This window comes from Colobus angolensis, unplaced genomic scaffold, assembly GCF_000951035.1.
Source record: "Colobus angolensis palliatus isolate OR3802 unplaced genomic scaffold, Cang.pa_1.0 Scaffold469, whole genome shotgun sequence".
NCBI classification, from domain to species: domain Eukaryota; kingdom Metazoa; phylum Chordata; class Mammalia; order Primates; family Cercopithecidae; genus Colobus; species Colobus angolensis.
The window spans coordinates 1,003,723-1,024,523 of record NW_012118143.1 but is presented as its reverse complement, the minus strand read 5'-3'; the positions used below and the strand labels follow the sequence as shown (position 1 = coordinate 1,024,523).

The 20,801-nt window shown below is 35.6% G+C and overlaps 1 protein-coding gene across 1 annotated transcript in view; it reads left to right on the top strand.

Moving 5' to 3' along the window:
* IL1RAPL2 (interleukin 1 receptor accessory protein-like 2) overlaps nucleotides 1-20,801 on the top strand; it is a 658,444-nt gene that overhangs the window by 333,636 nt on the left and 304,007 nt on the right. Inside the window, exon 4 of the mRNA XM_011958337.1 lies at nucleotides 10,237-10,311. Coding sequence (XP_011813727.1) covers nucleotides 10,237-10,311 — 75 coding nt within the window. The remainder of the gene's footprint in view (nucleotides 1-10,236; nucleotides 10,312-20,801) is intronic.

Genomic DNA, 20,801 nt, shown 5'->3' with positions numbered 1-20,801 from the left:
GGGTCAGGGACCCACTTGAGCAGGCAGTCTGTCCGTTCTCAGATCTCAACCTCCATTTTGGGAGATCCACTGCTCTCTTCAAAGCTGTCAGACAGAGTCGTTCGTGTCTGCACAGGCCTCTGCTGCTTCCCCTGTTGTTTTTTATCTGTGCCCTGTCCCCAGAGGTGGAGTCTACAGAGACAGGCAGGTTTCCTTGAGTTGCTGTGAGCTCCACCCAGTTGGAGCTTCCCAGTGGCTTTGTTTACCTACTTAAGCCCCAGCAATGGCAGGTGCCCCTCCCCCAGCCTCGCTGCTGCCTTGTGATTAGATCTCCGCAGACTGCTGTGTTAGCAATGAGGGAGGCTCCGTAGGCGTGGGACCCTCCCGGCCAGGTGAGGGATATATTCTCCTGGTGTGCCCGTTTGCTTAAAGCGCGTTATTGGGGTGGGAGTTACCTGATTTTCCAGGTGTTGTGTGTCTCAGTTCCCCTGGCTAGGAAAAGGGATTCCCTTCCCCCTTGCGCTTCCCAGGTGAGGTGATGCCTCGCCCTGCTTCAGCTCTCACTGGTCAGGCTGCAGTAGCTGACCAGCACCGATTGTCCGGCACTCCCTAGTGAGATGACCTCAGTACCTCATTTGAAAATGCAGAAATCACTGGTCTTCTGTGTTGCTCGCGCTGGGAGTTGGAGACTGGAGCTGTTCCTATTCGGCCATCTTGCTCCACCCCCGAAAATCGAATTTTCATCCCTTTCTTTGACCTGTGGAATTTTGTCGCTACAGCTAAAGAAGGTATTCAGTCAATTAATCCCCAAAGCTCATCAGTTCCGTGAAGCGTTTAGGTTTCTTTCTTTTTATTTTTTTATATTTTGGTGATGCTTATATGGAAATATTTTGGATGTATTTTGAACACACACAGACATACAAAAACAGCCTTAAATTGAAAAACACGGAAGAAATATGACAGTATAGAGTAGTGGCTATGACCTTGGACTCAAGGGTGACATAGACTTTGGTTGAATCTTGGATCCAAAATGTATTTACCAGCATTATGACTTTGGACAAATAATTTAAACTCATTGAGCCTCAGTTTTCTCATCTTCAAATGTTGATAATAGTAGGACCTAATTTATACATTGTCATGAGGATTTAATGAGGGAATAAATGTAAAAGCGCTTGGCATGAAATCCATGCCTAATCAGTGTTAGCCATGGTGCAGTAGCAAGAATATTGAACTTTTAATTCAAGAAACTTGGGTTTGGGTCTTCTGTTTTATTATTAATTTTCAGTATGATGTTGAGTACATTCCTCCTTTTCTGCCTTTCAGTTTCTTCATCTGACAAAGTAGCCAGATGAATTAGATCCCTAAGGGTTTGTCTAGTTCTAAAATTGTCCATCCTTGAGTATCATATTATATTTTTAGACATCACTATCTAGGCCAATTTCTAGATCCTGACAGATCAGTCATCACAGAGCCAAATGACGATCTTTAAGCAAGGTAAAAATTGACCCATCTCCCATGTTTAACCTTTCATATTTATTTTAATATTAACTATATCCTAAGTTCTGTGTGAAACCTGGAAGTACACTATCTTGTGTAGTTTATCTGATAATAACTATATATGGAATTTGTTTGACATCAACAATATAAGGGTCCAGGGTGCACTATTTTAGAGAGAGAAAGAAAAATCTTACTTGAGGGAGAAAAGGCAACAGTGAAGAAAACACAGGAACTGTGAAGAAGAAGAAAAAATAAAACTACCATCATAACCACTGTTTAAGTTTCCATTTCCCCCAAGGTTGTTTTCTTTTCAAGTTTGAAGAAGTTGCTTTATGTCTGGGCAGATTTGTGCTGAATAAACATTCTTCTCTCCTGAGAAGGGCCGTGTGTCAAATGGCATTGAGAAGAAATTGCCCTGCCTTTATGCTCAAGCTTTCCCAAAGCTCATGCACTGCTCAAAACTCAAATATTAGTGGAAATAAATGTGGGATCTAGAGAAAAGGGCAACTCAGGGCAACTTCACAGCAGCCCTGACCATTCACTACCCTAAGGGCACATCCACTGAATTGCAAGGCAGGACACAGGCTCTGAGCCAGTTGCTAGGTAGGCCCTAAGCTTTGCAGGGGCAATGACCAGGTAAGTTGCCCAGCGCTTTCCCAGCAGTTTAACCTCTATTTGTTAAAGGATCACTATTTATTAAAGAAAATAACTGACTTTAAGTTCTATGCTAAAAAAAGGCAAATACTTCAATGACTTTAAATAATGGCAGGGATATTTTTAGTGAAACTGGAATGTGTTTTAAAAGCAATGTAATCCTCTGAATATAACCTTTCAAGTGTTTGACTCTCAGTAATTCTCAATAATTTTATCTTCCAAATGTACATGTGATGAACATGAACCATTGTCATCAGTAACAGTGACTTAATGGAGCAAATTATTTTTGAAGGGTGGTAGTAGGTAGGGAGATGAGGGAGATACATGTAAACATATCTGAAGTTGGAGCCATCAGTAATTTGAAAACAAATTTTCAAATAATTCTGGGAATCACTGGTTCTATTTTTTGTGGTGAGCCTACCACAAATTTTCTATTATAGCTGGGACACCTAGAGAATATATCTTCTCTCTAGATTCAGTTAATAAACAGTCCATGCTGATCTGTTTCCTTCTGTTACAAACAAGACAGACAATATTATAATTTTGGAAGAGAAAATAATTATAAAAGATTAATTGCTACAGTGGTTAGTTGTTGGAAGTAATAACAAGCTGAAATAAAAACAAAGCTTGATTTTTAATGAACATTGATTTTTTTTTATTTAACATATGCCTGGGCTCTTTTTCCAAAGATGTTATTATGAACTAGAAAATTCACTCATAGTAATGCTGGTTAGAATCTTAAGGAAAGCAGCTTTATCTGTCTTCATCAGCTTCTGCAGAAGGCCACCCTGTTTGTTGGCTACCATCAATGTGAAGATAGTAAGTCAAGAAAGGGGCCCTGGTGCCCAGTGTGTGCCTACAATGGAGTAAAGCCTTTCATTCCACATTTAGAGACAATCTTCCAAAAGCAGCTAGCCTTATAACAGAAGCTACAAGTGTCTTAAGTTCGTATTAAGGTTTAAATGGCAGATGCTTTTTTGCAGTAGGTTTTGATCAGAGAATCACAACTGTGTGTGCCTAAAAGCAGGATGGAGAAGAAATTTCTCTAAAACAGAGATCACAAAATTAGGAATATTAGGGCAAAGCAGATATATTGTAACCAAGGCTGGTCCTGCTTGAATTTACAGGTTTGGAACATTAAGGATGATATTGAATAATCATGATTATTCTGTACTTTTTCCTGGATAATCATCTGAATTAGGGGACTCTCAGCCTGGTAATTCTAGAAATAAAAATTTTTATCATATGGGGCTTTAGATTAAGTGGCCAGTAAATTGTGTATGTCATAATACAGGATTAGGAAGACTATGTATTTAATTGAGAAAGAGATATTCCTTGCCTCAAGCAATTATCAGCTAATCACAAGAAAAAAAATTGCCAAGTATTCCAAAGAATAATAGTACTTATGATGTGTTCAGAGCTCAGTAATTTCTGCATTCATTCTGTGTTCAATTTATGAAATCTTCAAGCTAGTCAACTACTTAGGCTAAGCTTGGCAAATCTCCATTCATGATTAGAGGAAATTTTTTAAGGATACTAACAGGATCTCTGGCTCTCCCTAAACCTGATTTGCTCAGTAAGGACCTCCATTTTGCTTTCTCACATGAAAGCTATTCCCAAGTCTTTCTTCCCAAAATCCTCAATTCCCTCAGAACAATAGGCAATCTGTAATACTTGTACATCTGGGCACTTTCAGACAAAGAGCCCTGAAGCTGCTGTGGCTCTCTTTTGGAATTATCTCATAAACTTAGGTGATTTGGAAGAGAAAAGAGCCCATGGAACAGTTGCTACCCATTGACAAAATCCAGTGACTATTTCAGAACTTGAGAAGTATTTGGCATAATATATTATTGTTTTAATTAATAAAATTGTGTTTTATTAATGGATGTGTGTGATCAATGTCACTTCTTTGCACAACTTCAGGGCATCCCATTAATATTATATGCTCCCAGGAATGCCATTCACATGGAAACTGACATAAGTGTGCCCTTGGAGTTGGGCAATGAGATGGTATTGCCTGTTGCCTTTGGCCATTTAGTATTTATTTCTTTTTCCAACACAACCTAAGTTTTCTTTAAGACAGTGGTTATTAAGCAGGTACAATTTTATTCCCCTCATTACATTTTGCCAATATCTCGAGACATTTCTAGTTTCACAACTGGGGGAAGGTCCTACTGGCATCTTTGGGTAGAAACCAGGGAAGCTGTCACTTACAACAAAGAATTAGCTGGTAGTGAATGTTATCTCGCTGAGGTTGAAAAATCCCTGCTTTTAGGAGATTCTTCTTTTCTTCATGATTTGCATACAATCTTTCCTAGGCCTGGAGCTCAAAACTTGTTCATTCAGCCTGTCGTTCTGGGATTTTGAATCTTGATCAAAGTGATACAAGGACAAAAAGTTAACCAAGATACAACACAATAAAAGAAAACATATTTAAAAAACCCATCAAAACCAGTTCAATTCAATGATGGGGACAAGATGAAATTATTGTGTAGTCTCTTTTGCTTGCACATCTAGACCTGGCCTGGTTTCTTTTCTGTTACTAAACCTAGTTCCCCAAACTTCCTGGCCATCCTTGAGATATACTTCTGATAAATTCCCTTTTGGCTTTAATTAGCAAAAGTTTGATTCTGTTCCTTGCAATCTAAGAATGCTATGGGAAGCATATTTTTTAGAGAAAGAATACCACTGGGAGGTTAATTTGGAGATTGTGTTTATTTGTTCCATAATGTCACATACTATCTTATTTGCTGGATTATATGAGACATGATCTTTATCCTCCAGGAGCTTAAAAATATAGCTAGAAAGACAAGACATACCCATGTTATGTGAGGTTTAACTTGTATTCAAAGTAGTGCATGTCATGAACCAAATGGGTGGTTCAAAGGAATAGTAAATGCTTTAGGATTTAAGAGAGGAGAAAGATTAGCTCGGGTTGTTATTAAGGAAGGCTTTCTGGAGGATTCAAGACTTAAACAAGTTTTTGGAGGATAGCTAGGACTTGGGATGAAAATAAGAAAGGGGGAGGTCTTAGAGTGTTGTGGGCCTGGTGAAATCAGACAGAACTCAATTCAGGTCCCTTCTTTAGATTCAAGAATAAGCTGCTTGACTTTGGGCAACTTATTTGTAAAATGTAATATAAAATGTCTTGAAACAGCCTAGAACAGTAGATACTAAGTAAATGATAACTATGGCAGCTATTTTTATTTGCTACCAAACTTAGAGGAAGAGTTTAAGCCAAGATGCATAGTTGGAAATTAATGCAATGTGAATGAGGAAAGTAACTTGTCTATAGCATCAATAAAATAGAAGATAGGTGGGTAAAAAGGCAGGAAAGGCTGAGTACTGTGGCTCGCACCTGTAATCCCAGCACTTTGGGAGGCCAAGGCGGGCAGATCACCTGAAGTCGGGAGTTCAATACCAGTCTGACCAACATGGAGAAGCCCCATCTCTACTAAAAATACAAAATTATCTGGGCGTGGTGGTTCATGCCTGTAATCCCAGCTACTCGGGAGGCTGAGGCAGGAGAATGGCTTGAACCTGGGAGGCGGAGGTTGAGGTGAGCTGAGATTGTGCCATTGCACTCCAGCCTGGGCAACAAGAGCGAAATTACATCTCAAAAGTAAAATAAAATAAATAAAATAAAATAGGAAATTTATTAAGGCTACACTATGGCTGCCTTTATGTTCCCAGGTGACAAGTTCACAGTTTATCCTCCTGTAAATGTAGGAAACATTGGTAGGTTTTGAATGGTTAAAAGTTATGACAAAAATAGTGATTTTAGAATGTGATTTTAGTGCTGGTATGCTGAATGGATTTGGGAGGATCCATTTCATTGACCATAACATACAAATTCCAAAATAATTTCATTCACAGAAATTAATGAGTTTCTTTCCTTCTACTCCCTCCCACTTGGTCTTTCTGGCCAATCTAATTAAACAGGTAAGTCAACAACAAAAGAGGACAATGAAAATTGTCATAACAGTAGGTAACACTTGGGCAATGTAGTCAAATTGATTTATTCAATTAAACAGATGAGTCTACTTATTTTTTATACTAAGTTCATGGAAATTGACCAATCATTTCAGTCAAACCAGTTGATCTGGTTGTACATATAGATAAAATCATTGCCTATAATGGAAAAGAAAAAGTTATTTTGAGCATTCCTCTCAGGAAAGTTAGTGTCAAACATATAAAACCTAGTTTTAGGAAGAAGAAGGCAGTAATAGTAGTAGCTTCACTAACACGTTTAGTGTCATGGTATACTCAGTAGAGCAATTATATTTAAGGATAATTAAATATAAGCAGCTACTGAGGTAAGTGCAGTGGAGAAATTGTACACTGAAACGTTAGTACCAAAATGTATCCTTTGCTCCCATTCTTTCAATCAAAGCATGAAGCTTAAGCAGCAAATTCAAAGATTAGCTCAGACCCCAATTAGTTCCCCTTGAGGTCCAGGATAAGATTCCTAATAAAATTGTAAATATCTGCACTGTTGTTTAGGGGACTTGGTATTGACAGTTCTTTCTTTCCTTTCACAAATAGTAACTGAGTTTCAGATGAGATTTAAAAATAAAAATAAACAAGAAATGAGCTTGCCTGCCTGCGGCAGCATGCACTCTAGCTAATCTGCAAATGCTATAATTATGCAAGGTGCTGATAGATTTGTCTCTGGGCTGGTGTTCAGGATCCAGATGAACTGCTGCAGTTGCTGCTTTATCATCACAAATGTTCTGCACTTCTTACCAATTCTCAGGCCTAAACATGATATCGGAATTTAAAGAGGCACCATAGCCTTATATCCCATTGAGCTGTGCTGGGATAAGTGCCAGTTCATCTCTTTCCATTCATGGGTTTAGGGGGGAAAAAGTGTATATGTGTGGGGTGTCCTACAAGGATCATGTTTCAACTGGCTGTTTGCCACAAAGCCATTCCCATTGGACTAGGAGCCCTAGTGTAATTAGTGTGGAGTCAAAGAGGCTAAAACCACTGACTCAGTACTGAGCTCTTTACCTGTCTACTGCCTACAACTTATATCCTGTTTTCCTATTCATCCTGCAAGTGGGGGCTTTAGGTTACAAGGGGACACCAAATAAGACAATATAAGCTTCATTTAACTTCATATATAAATTGGTCACATTTGTAACTGTCTTCTGTACCTTACAAGGTCATCATGAAGATAATATGAGCTAATGTATCTGAAAGCACTTTGAAACTTATGAACCACCTATAAATGTAAGACACTTAAAATTATCATTAATACTAGTGAATGTCACTTCAGCAATTGATATTTAACAATAATAAAATTAGGGTAAATACATCCATAGTCCATGGCGGAAGATAAGGGAAGGGGGAAAACAATGACCCCAAACTCATCCTGCTGAAAGCAGAGCAAGATCATCATTTCCATACATGAAATACATTCCTTACAATTGCTTCCCACCTATCACATTCCAGTTAATTCATCTGGAAGAAGGAAATATTTTAAAATAAGATTGCCTAAGAATAGTTTCCAGCAAGCTAAATGTATAGAATTTGGATGTGTAAGGTAAATTGACAATAATTTTATAAAGAAATCAAAATGGGTTTTTATTAATAAAGTGAAAAATGGCTGGATTTAATTTTAATTTTATTTATGTTTTGAATACATAACATATGCAGATGGTTCAAAATATAAAGGCATATAGTGAAGATTAAATCTTCCTTCTGCCTGCCCATGCCACCCTTTCCTTACCCACCACAGTCACTCTGCCATCCACTCCCTCTCTTCAGAGGACACTACTGTTACCAATTGCACATGTATCCTTCTAGAAATATTTCATACATATACAAACATTTATATATGCATATGTATGTTTTATACTTGAAATAGCATGCTGTACATACTATTTGGGACCTTGTTTTTTTCATTAAACAGTATACCTTGGAAATATTTTAATATCTAATCTACAGATTTACCTAATTCTTTTAAAGAGCAGTATCATAATATGTCATCATATGAAATCACCACAACTGTAACAAGGCTCCTACTGATGGAAATTGAAGTTGTTTCCAATATTTTACTATTACAAATAATAGCAAACTACAACAAAATTGAACATCTGATATAACTGGATTTTAAATTCAAACATATAAATTTTGTTTAACATATATTCCTTATGTTTCTAATAATATTTAAAAATCAGATTATTAAGAGTAACTGTAGTATTTATGAAATGAAGACTAGATATTATATTAGTAAGTTTAAATTATGTCAAAATCAACTTAATTAAAACAAAAATATTGTTCAATTCCATAAGGACAATACATGTTGTATGTCATCTTGAAAGATGTGTTGGAAAAATGAAGGCAATTAATTCACTAACACTTTTCTACTTCAGGCAGTTCAAGTATTAGGAAGAGAAAGCTAATGTGCCATAAAGCTCTTTCCTAAGTATATTTCTGGTGCATTTGTTAACTATCAACAACTATTTTGGGAATCTCTCCAAATTTGTATATTTCCCTAACCTTACTTGTCCTGTAATCAACTTTTATTTCTCTCTTTCTCTTCTAAATATTCTGCAAATTGTATGAGATCTTCTCTCATGTTGGCAGGGAATTCCTAAGCTAGTCAATTAATGGTGGTTTAATCATTATAGCACAATCCTATGCTATTCCTCCTGTGAATTATAAAGAAGTATAAAACATTTCTTTTTAGTAGGTAAGAGTCCAGTTGGATATTTGAAGCAAGACATAAATACAGAATCAGTTAAAGGGAATTCAGGATATAAGCAGCAGTTTGATATAAGGGTTATTTTATGACAACAATACACATGACGTTATGTATCTGCATGCTGAGTCCTCTCATTTCTTTCTTCCAGGTGCCTCTCAGATTTGTCCTCTCATAAAAATAAAATTCTCCAAACTCCACCCTGGTGTGACTGCTCACCACCACCCATCCCCACACTGCAGCATTGTTTCCTCAACCTCTTAGTTTTTTGTTCTTCTCTCAGCCCAATCCACATATCAAGCCAATCATCGTTAGACAGCACTTCCTTTGAGTCATTTTTTTGTTCCAAGATCTTCAGTGATACTCCAGCATAGAACATCATGTCCAAATTCCTCTGCCTGTTACTCAGAGTCCTCCAGAATTGAGCCCCATCCTATCTATTTAGTTTCATTTTTAATTCATGGTGCTCACACAACCCCTTCTCATCAGACTCATTTTCCTCAAAGCATATTATGCTTGTGAAGTTCTGTCTTGGCTTATGTTGTTAATCTTTCCTGATAATCTTTTGAAAATCCTTTTGAGAATCTTCTGAGAATCTTTTCTTCTTTACTCTCTGCCTTTCCAAATCTTCTCCATCCCTTAAGTTTCATATGGAGATCCATTCTCTTCATAAAACTTTCCTCAAACCTTCCAGCCAATATTGACCTCTCCTTTCTCCATTTCTTTACCACCTATATATAGCCTTATAGCTCAAATGCTATATTCTATGTTCTATTCTCTATTATAGTGTGCTAATCCTGTGTTCATAGTCCTGTATTATAAATTGAGGGCAAAGATAAAGACTTTGCTTTCTTTCCCTTTAGTACCTAGCACAAGACTTGGAGTATAAAAGATGCTTAATTTGTATTTTTGATCAATTATCCTAATGAAGATATCGTTGCTTTATTATATTGTTTTGGAGGTTGCAGTGGAGAGAGGGGGATAATTCAGAGGTTTAGAAGATCCATGTCACTAAAAATGTCCATTAGGGTAATATTTCATTGAGAATACCACTACAAAGCATATATGAGGATTTACTATTTCTCAATTACACTTTTAAAATATATATTTCTTTATACTTACAAATTTATAAAAACCACCCAAAATAGTCCATTTGTTTCATCTGGTTGGAAAATGTAGTTGTCAAAATGTCCTATTTACAGTGAATCAATGGTGCTCTAAATGTGCCGGGAAATGGATATTGTATGGATAGAGTAACTACCCAAGTAGGAACACTGTCTAATAAATATTGAAACACCATCAAGTCTACAAACATTAAATATCATACATGATAGAATCTTTCTCATCCTGTAATTTATCTCAATTTTTCCATTACTTTCTTTCATTTTCTCTTCTAGCTTTACTCACAGACAAGCCTCCTAAGCCGTTGTTCCCCATGGAGAATCAGCCAAGTGTTATAGATGTCCAGCTGGGTAAGTCCCCTCCTTGGAATAACACTTCCTAAACTTACCCTCTCTTAACAGATGGGGAAAATTGCATGAACCAGGAAAGGTTTATTACCACTGTTATTACATGCAAATCAATTTGTGTTCTGCTTGTTTATAACCCTGGAGTTCAGTGCAATAGCAGTTTAAGGAAATGAGTTTGTATTGCATCAAAAAATGGTAATACTAATTAGTTACACTGGGTATTAAGCGTGCTGTATGACAGAGCTTTTTAACTCTGTGATTGATAGATTCATGAGTGTCTTGCATTGGTGATTGTTACAGAAAATTTTTCATACATGTCAGCCAAAATTTTTATCTGGACAGCATTAACTCCTGGAGACCAAGCACTTCTTAAAATAAAATACAGGGCTTCAGTTTAGCCTTTAAAATGATTTGATAATAATATTTTCAATATCACAATCCAGAGCCATTTAAAACTTGTTTTTAGGTTGGGATCCTGAATATTTATCAATCATATGATGTTGGGAAAAGTGACAAGTTGACTTATGAGTGCTACTGTCCTTGTACACACTCAAATAAGGACACAAGGTATTACACCTCTTTTTAGAGATCCTACTGCTAATCCTTGTAATTTTAGGTACTGTAAGCTAAAAACTCAGAGGTCTGCTAGGATCTCTTTCAAATTGTGGCCTTTAATTTAAATCATGCCCTTTAACATTTGCAAGATTTCATCTGTCTTAGATTTCATTCTAGTATTCTAAATTTCTTCAAGTGTAAACAGAAGAAGCACAAGAGAACTAAGTAAATATGCTTTAAATGTACTGGGCTTACACTGAATATATGATTTATTGATATTTGTGACCATAGTGGTCTCTATCCATTATACAGCCAGGGAAGGCAAACTGATCCCAATTTTCACTCACTTAGAAAGGTTTTTGTTGTTGTTTAATTTTTAATTATTGTGGGTACCTAGTAGGTGTGTAAATTTATAGAGTACATGAAATTTTTTGATACAGGCATACAATGTATAATAATCACATCAGGGTGAATGGGGTGTCCATCACCTCAAACATTTATTCTTTCTTTGTGTTACAAACAGTCTGGTTATAATATTTTAGTTATTTTAAGATGCACAATAAATTATTGTTGACTGTAGTCGCCCTGTTGTGCTATCAAATACTAGATCTTACTTATTCTAACTATATTTGCATGCCCATTAACCATTCCTACTTCTACCACACCCAAAACCTTCCTAGCCTCTGATAACTATCATTGTACTCTCTATCTCCATGAGTTCAATTGTTTTAATTTTTTAGTTCCCCAAAAATAAGTGAGAACATGTGAAATTCATCTTTCTGTGCATGGTTCATTTCACTTAATGTAATGGCCTCCAGTTTCATCCATGTCATTGCAAATCACTGGATCTTACTCTTTTTTTATGACTGAATAGTATTCCATTGTGCATATGTACCACATTTTCTTTATCCATTTGTCTGTTGATGGACACTTAGGTTGTTTCCAAATCTTGGCTATTGTGAATAGTGCTGTAATAAACATGGGAGTACAGATATCTCTTTGATATAATGATTTCCTTTCTTTTGGGTATATGCCTAGCCGTGGGATTGCAGGATCATCTGGTAGCTCTATTTTTAGTTTATTGAGGAACCTCCAAACCATTCTCCACAGTGGTTGTACTAATTTACATTCCCACTAACAGTGGACATTTGGGTTCCCTTTGCTCCATATCCTCTCCAGCATTTGTTATTGCCTCTCTTTTGGATGAAAGCCATTTTGATTAGGGTGAGACAATATCTCCTTGTAGTTTTTGGAAGTTTTGACTAAACTTTTGATCCTTATAATTCAATTGGAATTGTTGGAAACTTATTTATATCTTGAAAATAAGAGAGAGAAAATTATATTCCTAATGCTCACTTTTCCAAAATGAAATATAGCAAATATTAGTTTTTAAATAAGCCTAGCAATGTGAGTACCAAAGTTAAGCATTTTAAACAAAACAAAAAGAAATTAATAAACATGTTGTTAAGAGTGGACTGTGGAAATGCTGAATATTTAGAAATAATGAAGTATTAGACTGTGGCTCTTCTTATGTCCCCTATATTGTTTTGCAGTCATTATATTTTGTTAGAGCCAAATCTAGATATGCTGATACCCTTACTGACCATATGATATGTTTTACTAACATCTCTCTACCTCGAACTGGGATAAAAATATTCCAAGGGAACTTTGTGGCTCCAGGGGTTACATGGAGCCATATGATGGTCTCATATCATTAGTTTCCATGGAAATTGAAGTGGATAAATTGTATTCATACCAAAACATATATATATATATATATAAAGCAACATTTGCATGATAAAATGTACATGATAAGCCCAGGCATGGTAGCTCATGCTTGTAATCCCAGCACCACTTTGCGAGGCCAAAGAGGGCAGATCACAAGGTCAGGAGATCGAGACCATCCTGATTAACACAGTGAAACCCCATCTTTACTAAAAATACAAAAAAGTAGCCAGGTGTGGTGGCAGACACCTGTAGTCACAGCTACTCAGGAGGCTGAGGCAGGAGAATGGTGTGAACCCCAGAGGTGAAGCTTGCAGTGAGCTGAGATCATGCCACTGCACTCCATCCTGGGTGACAGAGTGAGACTCCATCTCAAAAAAAAAAAAAAAAAGTGCTTGATAAGATTCACAAACAAAATGTGAGTAAATTTTATGTTTGTGATCCCTGGAGGAATATCTTCTGTACTCTCCTCTGCTATTAGGCACACAACAGCAAAGTTTGAAAAGTACTGATCCAAAGCAAGGAGAAGGACCATTGTAGAAGATACATTCCATTCAGATTCGCTAGGTGCAACACCTGTATGTACTGTTCAGGACATCTACAAGATGTGCACTTTGTATAAACCTGTATTCTAACATAGATATATATGCCAAAACACCCTACCAAATACTACCATCCTATAAGATTACTAAAATAATTTACTTCCAATTTACATTAGATGTAAGGATAAACTTTTCGAGTTTTAGTTTGTAATGCAATTGGAAACAACTTTATTGACAGAAAGATGGAGACCTGCTTATTTTTCATCCCAGAAAGACTGTTACTCTGAGATGTTAAACAACCATATAATTCAGAGAAAGAAAAGCAAAATCAGTCAAACTAGATCTTTGGCGTTTCAAGGAGCACATGACTGATTAATTTTAAGTGATTTTAACTCTTTCATGGATTTATTTAGTACCATTTATTCACAATTGGAAATCATTTTATAAGTTGCTCTTATACCTCAATAGTCAGCTGACAATATGAGCACTATAAATGTCAAAGAGCTCCTCTGTGTCAGTGGGAGTTCTGCAGTTAGAATCATGAGACATTAGAAAACACCAGGTATAAAAAAGAGATAGAGAAAGATAACTGGGCTGATTGGATATCTCTGTCTATGTCTGGAAAACTTGCAGAATTCAGTAAGGTAATGAAAACTTCTGGAAATTGTTTTCCTTCAGTTTCTGAAGTTTATCAAACACATTCAGTTCTGGACATACTCAAGCTAGAACTAAAATTAGAACTGCCAAGAAATACAAAAATCCAATCCATATGGCTAAACACATTATCAACTTTCGGTTTCCCAAATCCCATTACTTAAAATTTTAGACAACATTGTAGTAGATTAGAGTTGGCCATAGATTTTTGGCTACTCCTAATATCTAAACTTGAGTTTTCATTCTTCACAGCTGACCAATAGAGTGTGGCAAAAGTGATGTTCTGAAATTTTAGAGGCTGAGTCAAAAGAAACTTGCAACTTCTGTTCCAGTGTTTTGGTCCACTCTGAAACCACCATGCTGTTTGAAGTTTAAGTCACATAGAGAGGCACTAGAGGATGAGACACTATATGGTGGGAGAGAGAGGTCAACTAGCACCAAGACACCAATATAAGTGAAGAAGATATCTTGGAAGTGGATCCTTCAGCCCTAGCTTCCCTGACTTATGCCATGTAGATCACAGACAAACCACTGAGCTGAACTCTTCTCAAATTTATGAGCCCAAAATTCACGAGCAAATTAAAGTGGTTGTCATTGGCCATTAAGTTATGGGTAGTTTGTTAAGTAATTAGTAGATAACCTGAACAAACATTAATTAGTTTATCTAGAGCATTATTAATTTTACTTTTCCCATGGATAAGAATTTCAAGCAGCAATTTTATGCAAAATGAGACACGTTTTAGGAAATACTTGAGTATCAGCTTCAAGGTAGTTTTAGAAAACATGGTCTGGAATAAATGTTCATGTGTTCATTTGAGGGTTACACTCTGTTCTCAGTTCTGAATATTTCTAAAAGAAATTCAGTAAATGAAAAATTTCAGTAGAAATAAATACTTTTCATGCAGGGAGTTGGCATCAGTACAGATATTTTGTTATGTCTCTAGAGGAAAATAAACATCTTGACTTTCTCTCTCCTATAGTGTAAGCCATTAGTCATTTGCAAAGTTCTAGAAATTTACATACGTTTTTGCTGACTTGGTGATGACAGTTTGGTTGTTGCTAAATTGTGTTCACCTTGTAATACTGAAAGAAGATTAATCTTCACTAAATAACCATATATTTTGAGATGATAAACACATTCTTAACAAAATAATCTGAAAACTGTTGCTCTCACAAAAAAAGTCTGTGTAACTACTAAAGTTCCCTGTGGTAATGTATGATATATAAAAGATAAAACAATGTACAACACACACATGCTAAATTCCAATTTGATCCTGTTATCCTTTATTTTTTCTCTCGCTGAAGGTAAATTTAGCTTTAAATTTGAGAAATAAACCTTGACTATACCAAGGCTAATTCTTTTCTCAGCAGTTGAAAAAAATATATTTTCAATAATTTTTTCTAAGTAAAACAGCACTGTATTACAATATACAAAGTTATTTTACACCATTAATACCGATTTATTAAAATATTGTGAGGACATGTGCCCCATTTGAAATATATTCATGCTACATAGACCCTTTTTATAAACTGCTTCTTTTCGTGAGACCCAAATGCATGCTTTACAAACTGTAACACACTCCTGAAAGCTTTGAAAAAGTCATGAACACATTTGCTTGAAAGATTTGAGATCTGCTATCTAATTTTAATTAAAGGTGAGTTTGAAAATGTGCTCTGTAGCTCTGTTCTTCTGACTGATGATGATAATTTTCTTTTCTTTTCTTTTCTTTCTTTTTTTTTTTTTTACGATGGAGCCTTGCTCTGTCACCCAGGCTGGAGTGCAGTGGCATGATCTCGACTCACTGCAGACTCTGCCTCCTCGGTTCAAGTGATTCTCCTGTCTCAGCCTCCCAAGAAGCTGGAATCACAGTCATGTGCCACCATGTCCAGCTAATTTTTGCATTTTTAGTAGAGATTGGGTTTCGCTGTGTTGGCCAGGCTGGTCTCAAATTCCTGACCTCTGGTGATCCATCCGCCTTGGCCTCCCAAAGTGTTGGTATTACAGGTGTGAGCCATAGAGCCTGGCCGATAATTTTCTTTTTGGCAGTTTCTTAAAACTTAAAATAAGCTAGACAGCATTATGCAGAAAATACATATAAACATTTACTTTCTCTTTTTTTGTGAATCAAAAAGGAGGCCTGGGGGACCTAAGGTAGATCAGAAAAACTCAGACAAGTAGAACAGTCCAAGCTAATTGGGTTACTTTGGATGTTTCAAAAAGCCGGTAGTTCATCTCTAGACAAATGTGATCTAGTATAAAAGATTCTTTTTTTCTATTCTCATTCAGAATTTATTTTATTTTTACAGGCTATTCAAATTCATATTTCGTGAGTGTGTTATATGCTATTGGCTCAAACTGTCTCCACGTGTGTAAGAAGTGTTAATCTTCATCAGAAATCAATTTCCCTAACATATCACTTTCTACTGAAAATTATATCAGATCCCCTAAGAGACCAGTGTAAAAGACTCTACAAGGGAATATATCAAAATATAACATTTAATTCAATACTCAGGACTAGAAGGCAAAACAAATACCTAATTTAATCCCAAATTAGGAAATTAGCTATTCAACCAAATCTATGTTTTTTATAAAACATTATTTACCTAAAAACATTTATTGAGTTCTTACTGGATGCCAGCATATTAGATCCTGAAGATATAGAGGTGAATTAAATGAGTTTCTTGGCCTTAAGGAGTTCTCAATCTAGTGAGGAAACAGATGTGCATAAGTAGAATTGCATCGCATATGAGAACTGTGAAACGAGGGAAAAAGGAAAATGATTTTTCTTGTGGCAGGACCTCATATACTAAAGGTTCTACGTGCTTAGGCTTTCACTAAATACAATGACAAAACTCTGCAACTTCAACCCAATTACTAGATTTATCTAAAACTAATTAAGAATGACCAAGAACAGAACCTTTTGAAACATAAATTGTGCACCATTTGCTTTAATGTGGCAAATACTAAAAATGGAAATTTATGATACCCTTGAATCAATTCAGTTTAACAAAATTAGTCAACTCATTCTAAAGTTGAAATAAAAAGAACAATCCAAAGCAAGTCACCAACTGAGCTAAATGTCAAACCAGAATTATTGTTAATACAAATAGTAATACATGATTATTTCATTAGCTGGAGTCATAACTCGGTATATGCATTGTGTGTATAATGGTGGAAGCAAGAGATTTCTTAAGTTTTTCATATTATATTCTTACCTTCTTAGTTTCAAATAACTCCTTAAAAACTTACATAATATTGAATAATCAAACACTATGGAGACTTTGTAGAGTAAGAAGGAGGGTATTATGAACTTACTCAGCTTTCTTGGCACACATAATTGAAGCTAGGTCATGGCAGAATTTCCTCACCCTTGTAGACATTCTAGGGTTAGTGAGTTGTTTCCAAAAGATCTATTTATTCAGGATAACACGCACAAGCTTAGCATGAGCTACCCCAAACTGAAAACCATTCTATTGCCCAGATGATATAACATGTGCATTATTTACAACTTTGGAAAATCTGGGCTAAGCCTTTTCCTTAAGAGTTGGCTGCAGTATTAATGAGTGAGACTGAAACTGGTTCCCTTATTGTCTAAGTTTCTATAACAGCTGTGCTTGTTTTGAGATTTTTAAGAATGAAATGGGAAAAAAGTTAACAGTTTACTAAATAGTGTCTGATTATAATCTAACAATGTGATTACGAACATCTCTTAAATAGCATGATTGTTAACCAGTCCTCTATGCATACATTGGTGTTTGGGGACATTGCTTAGGCTTATGTCTCATTGAGATACTGATACAAGTTTGATGGTGTTTCATCATATTTTAAAAAAGCCAAAACCATGATTTCATATATTTGGAACCAAAATTATTTGAGAATTTACTAGGTACTAGGCACTAAAATGGGCATTTACACATACACTATCTTATTCCTCATACGAGCTCAAAGTAGTAGATATTGTTGAATTATTTTGCAGATGAGGAAACGTAACCACAGACAGGTGAAATAGCTTACATGATGTTACATAATTAGTAAGTGACAAAGATGGGATTTCAACAAGATCTGTTTCACTCCAAAGTTTTTTTCTTTTTATTATAGCACACTGGGTATGGTAACATTATCTAGACCCCAAACTCTGTCCTAGGATAAAACTATCATTCTAATAAGGACAGCTAAATAATATTAACAACTTTAGTAATTATTATTTAATAACAGCTCTACTATTACAAATAATGTTATTACTCTACTTACTATTATAATTTAATAACATTTCTAGTACTGCTAAAAATTGCAGTTATTATAATTATTTAATAATAGTTCTACTACTAATAATAATTATTATTTGTAATAATAGTATCAGTAGTAGTAGTAGTAGCAGTAGTGATGATAGTGGTGGTGGTGGAGCTGTCACTTATTGATTGCTTACAAGGTACTAGGTACTATATTAAATACTTTATATACTTATTTTATTTAATCTTCCCAACAACTCTTTGTGATAAACCCAACACTTGCCTCATTTTAACAATTTTATTATTACATTAGTCATATACCATACAATTGGCAATTTAAAACATCCATTTCAATGATTTTGGGTATATTCATGATGTTGTGCAAGCATCACCACAATTTCAGAACATTTTCAACACCCCAGAAAGAGACACTGTACCTATTGACAGTCTCTCCTCAGTCCCTCATCCTCACCCGTATCCTCAGCTTTAGGTAGTCATAAATCATCTATCTGTAACTATAGATTGGCCTATTCTGGATATTTAATATGAATAAAATATATAACATGAGGTATTTTGTGATAGGCTCCTTACATTTAGCATAGTGTTATCAAGGTTTAATCATCGTTATTGCATGTGTAAGTACTTCACTCCTTTTCACTGCTAAATAATAATCGACCACATTTTATTTATTCATTCGTTAGTTGATTAACATTTTGATCATTTGTACTCTGTGGCTCTTATGAACAATGCTGCTGTGAGCATTCATGTACAAATTTATGTGTGGACATATGTTTCCATTTCTCTTGTGTATACCTAGGAGTAGAATTGCTGGGTCATTCGGTCATTCTATGTCTAAACTTTTGAGGAACTACCAGACTGCTTTCCAAAGAGACTATACCATTTTACATTCCTATCAGTAATGCAAAGGGTTCCAATTTCTCTACATTCTTGAAAGCACTTGTTTTTTTTTTTTTTCACATAATTATTCTAATGTGTATGTAGTACTATTGTGGTTGAAATTGTACTTTTAATTTATATTTCCCTAAGGTTAATTATATTGAGCATCTTTTCATGTGCTTGTTGGCCATTTGTATGTCTTCAGAGAAATGTCTATGGCCCATTTTTTAAATGAGGAAAATAGGTTCGGAGAAGTTATACAATTTATCCCAGCTAGTAAGCAGCTTAAACGTAGCGAAGCTAAAGTTGTCACTCTTAAACCTTGCCATATTCCTACTAATATTAATACTATTGTTTACATGGTCCTCTTGTACTTCTGCTCTTTCTTAAAATAGATTTTTGGACAGAAGGTGAGTGATCATATATATGGAAGTTAAAGGGGTGTCTAGTGTGAATTGATTCAGTGAGAAAATAGAAATTATTGAGAGCGTTACTTTAACTTTAAAGCTTTGTAACTCAAGCCACAACTCCTTTTTAAATAGAAAACTAATTTGTAATCAGTACACATGCCTGAAAAACTAGCTGTGAAGCACAAGACAATACAGGAAAGTTTTCTGGAGGGATTTACAGTATACTTAAATGCCCAAAAATTGTATGTAACCCAGTATCTGAGCGGAGACCAAGAAACTAATTTGTATCATTCAACTATAGGAAGTATAGATTAGAGACTTTAAAAATAAGTTAGAGAACTCTCCACTGTTTGAATTTATTAGGAATAAGTGTCAACTGAGTGCACTATTCCCCAAAAGCATATGATATCTGTGTTGATATCAATACCATCAGCTTTGCAGCACTTCTCAGCAGTTTCATCTTCTAGCCCATCTTATTCAGTGGATTATAGATGCTTTTTAAAGATCTGGAAAAGAAAAAAAAATAAAGCTACAAATTTTGACTATGTCTAAAAAGTCATGTGAACTGGGAAAAAAGAGAATTATTTATGATCTCTTTTAATTCAAATATTTTATATAATTTTATGTAAAGAAAGGCATTTTTTGTAAGTGAACTTGTAGGAAATTGAGTAAGCTATTATCTGGCTTATTCATAATTGAGGTAGAAGGGTATTCTCATAATTGAGGTAGAAGGGTAGCTTTGTATCATTTAGACAATTCCATTAATTGTCCTCTATACTTCATTTAAATAAATTTGGCTTAAATTTTGGAAGATCTTTTGTTCCTTTAATAATAGCTCTTTCCAGAAATTCCTTAGATATATCAGGAGTGGGATATACATTTTGGTCCTTTTTTGGGGGGTCAAGGTCTCACTTTGTCACCCAGGCTAGAGTGCAGTAGCATGATTCTGGCTCACTGCAGCCTCAAACTCCTGGAATCAAGTGATCCTCCTGTCTCAGCTTCCTAAGTAGCTTGAGTACAGGAACACATCACTATGCCTGGTGAAGTATTTTTAAAAATTTTTTTTTGAGACAGAGTCTACACAGAATAAGGACAAGGCAAGAGATCTGGGAAAAAATGCTCAGAGATCTGTGAAACTACAACTAATAGTTTATGTTCAAGGTAGTAACTTTGAGTTTGGAAGCTTACAGGTTGCATAAGCCCTGGCAAGGTGGTAAGCAAAGAAGTCATGTCAGAAAAAAAACTGATCTTGGGTTTCTAGCAAGGTGGAAAATTCAAAGGCTGAAAGCTTTCACAAATCAGGCAACAAATGGATACTGAAAGATCAAAGACAGTGGTACTAAACCTGTAAGAGTTTGCTCTTGATTCCCGCAAGAGAAAGGTATTGTCACTGTGGACATAACCACTGAAAAGTAAAGTTTGAAAGAACTGGGTCTTAGAGTGATGCAAAAGAGGGCACACCTGGCAATTAAGATCAGTT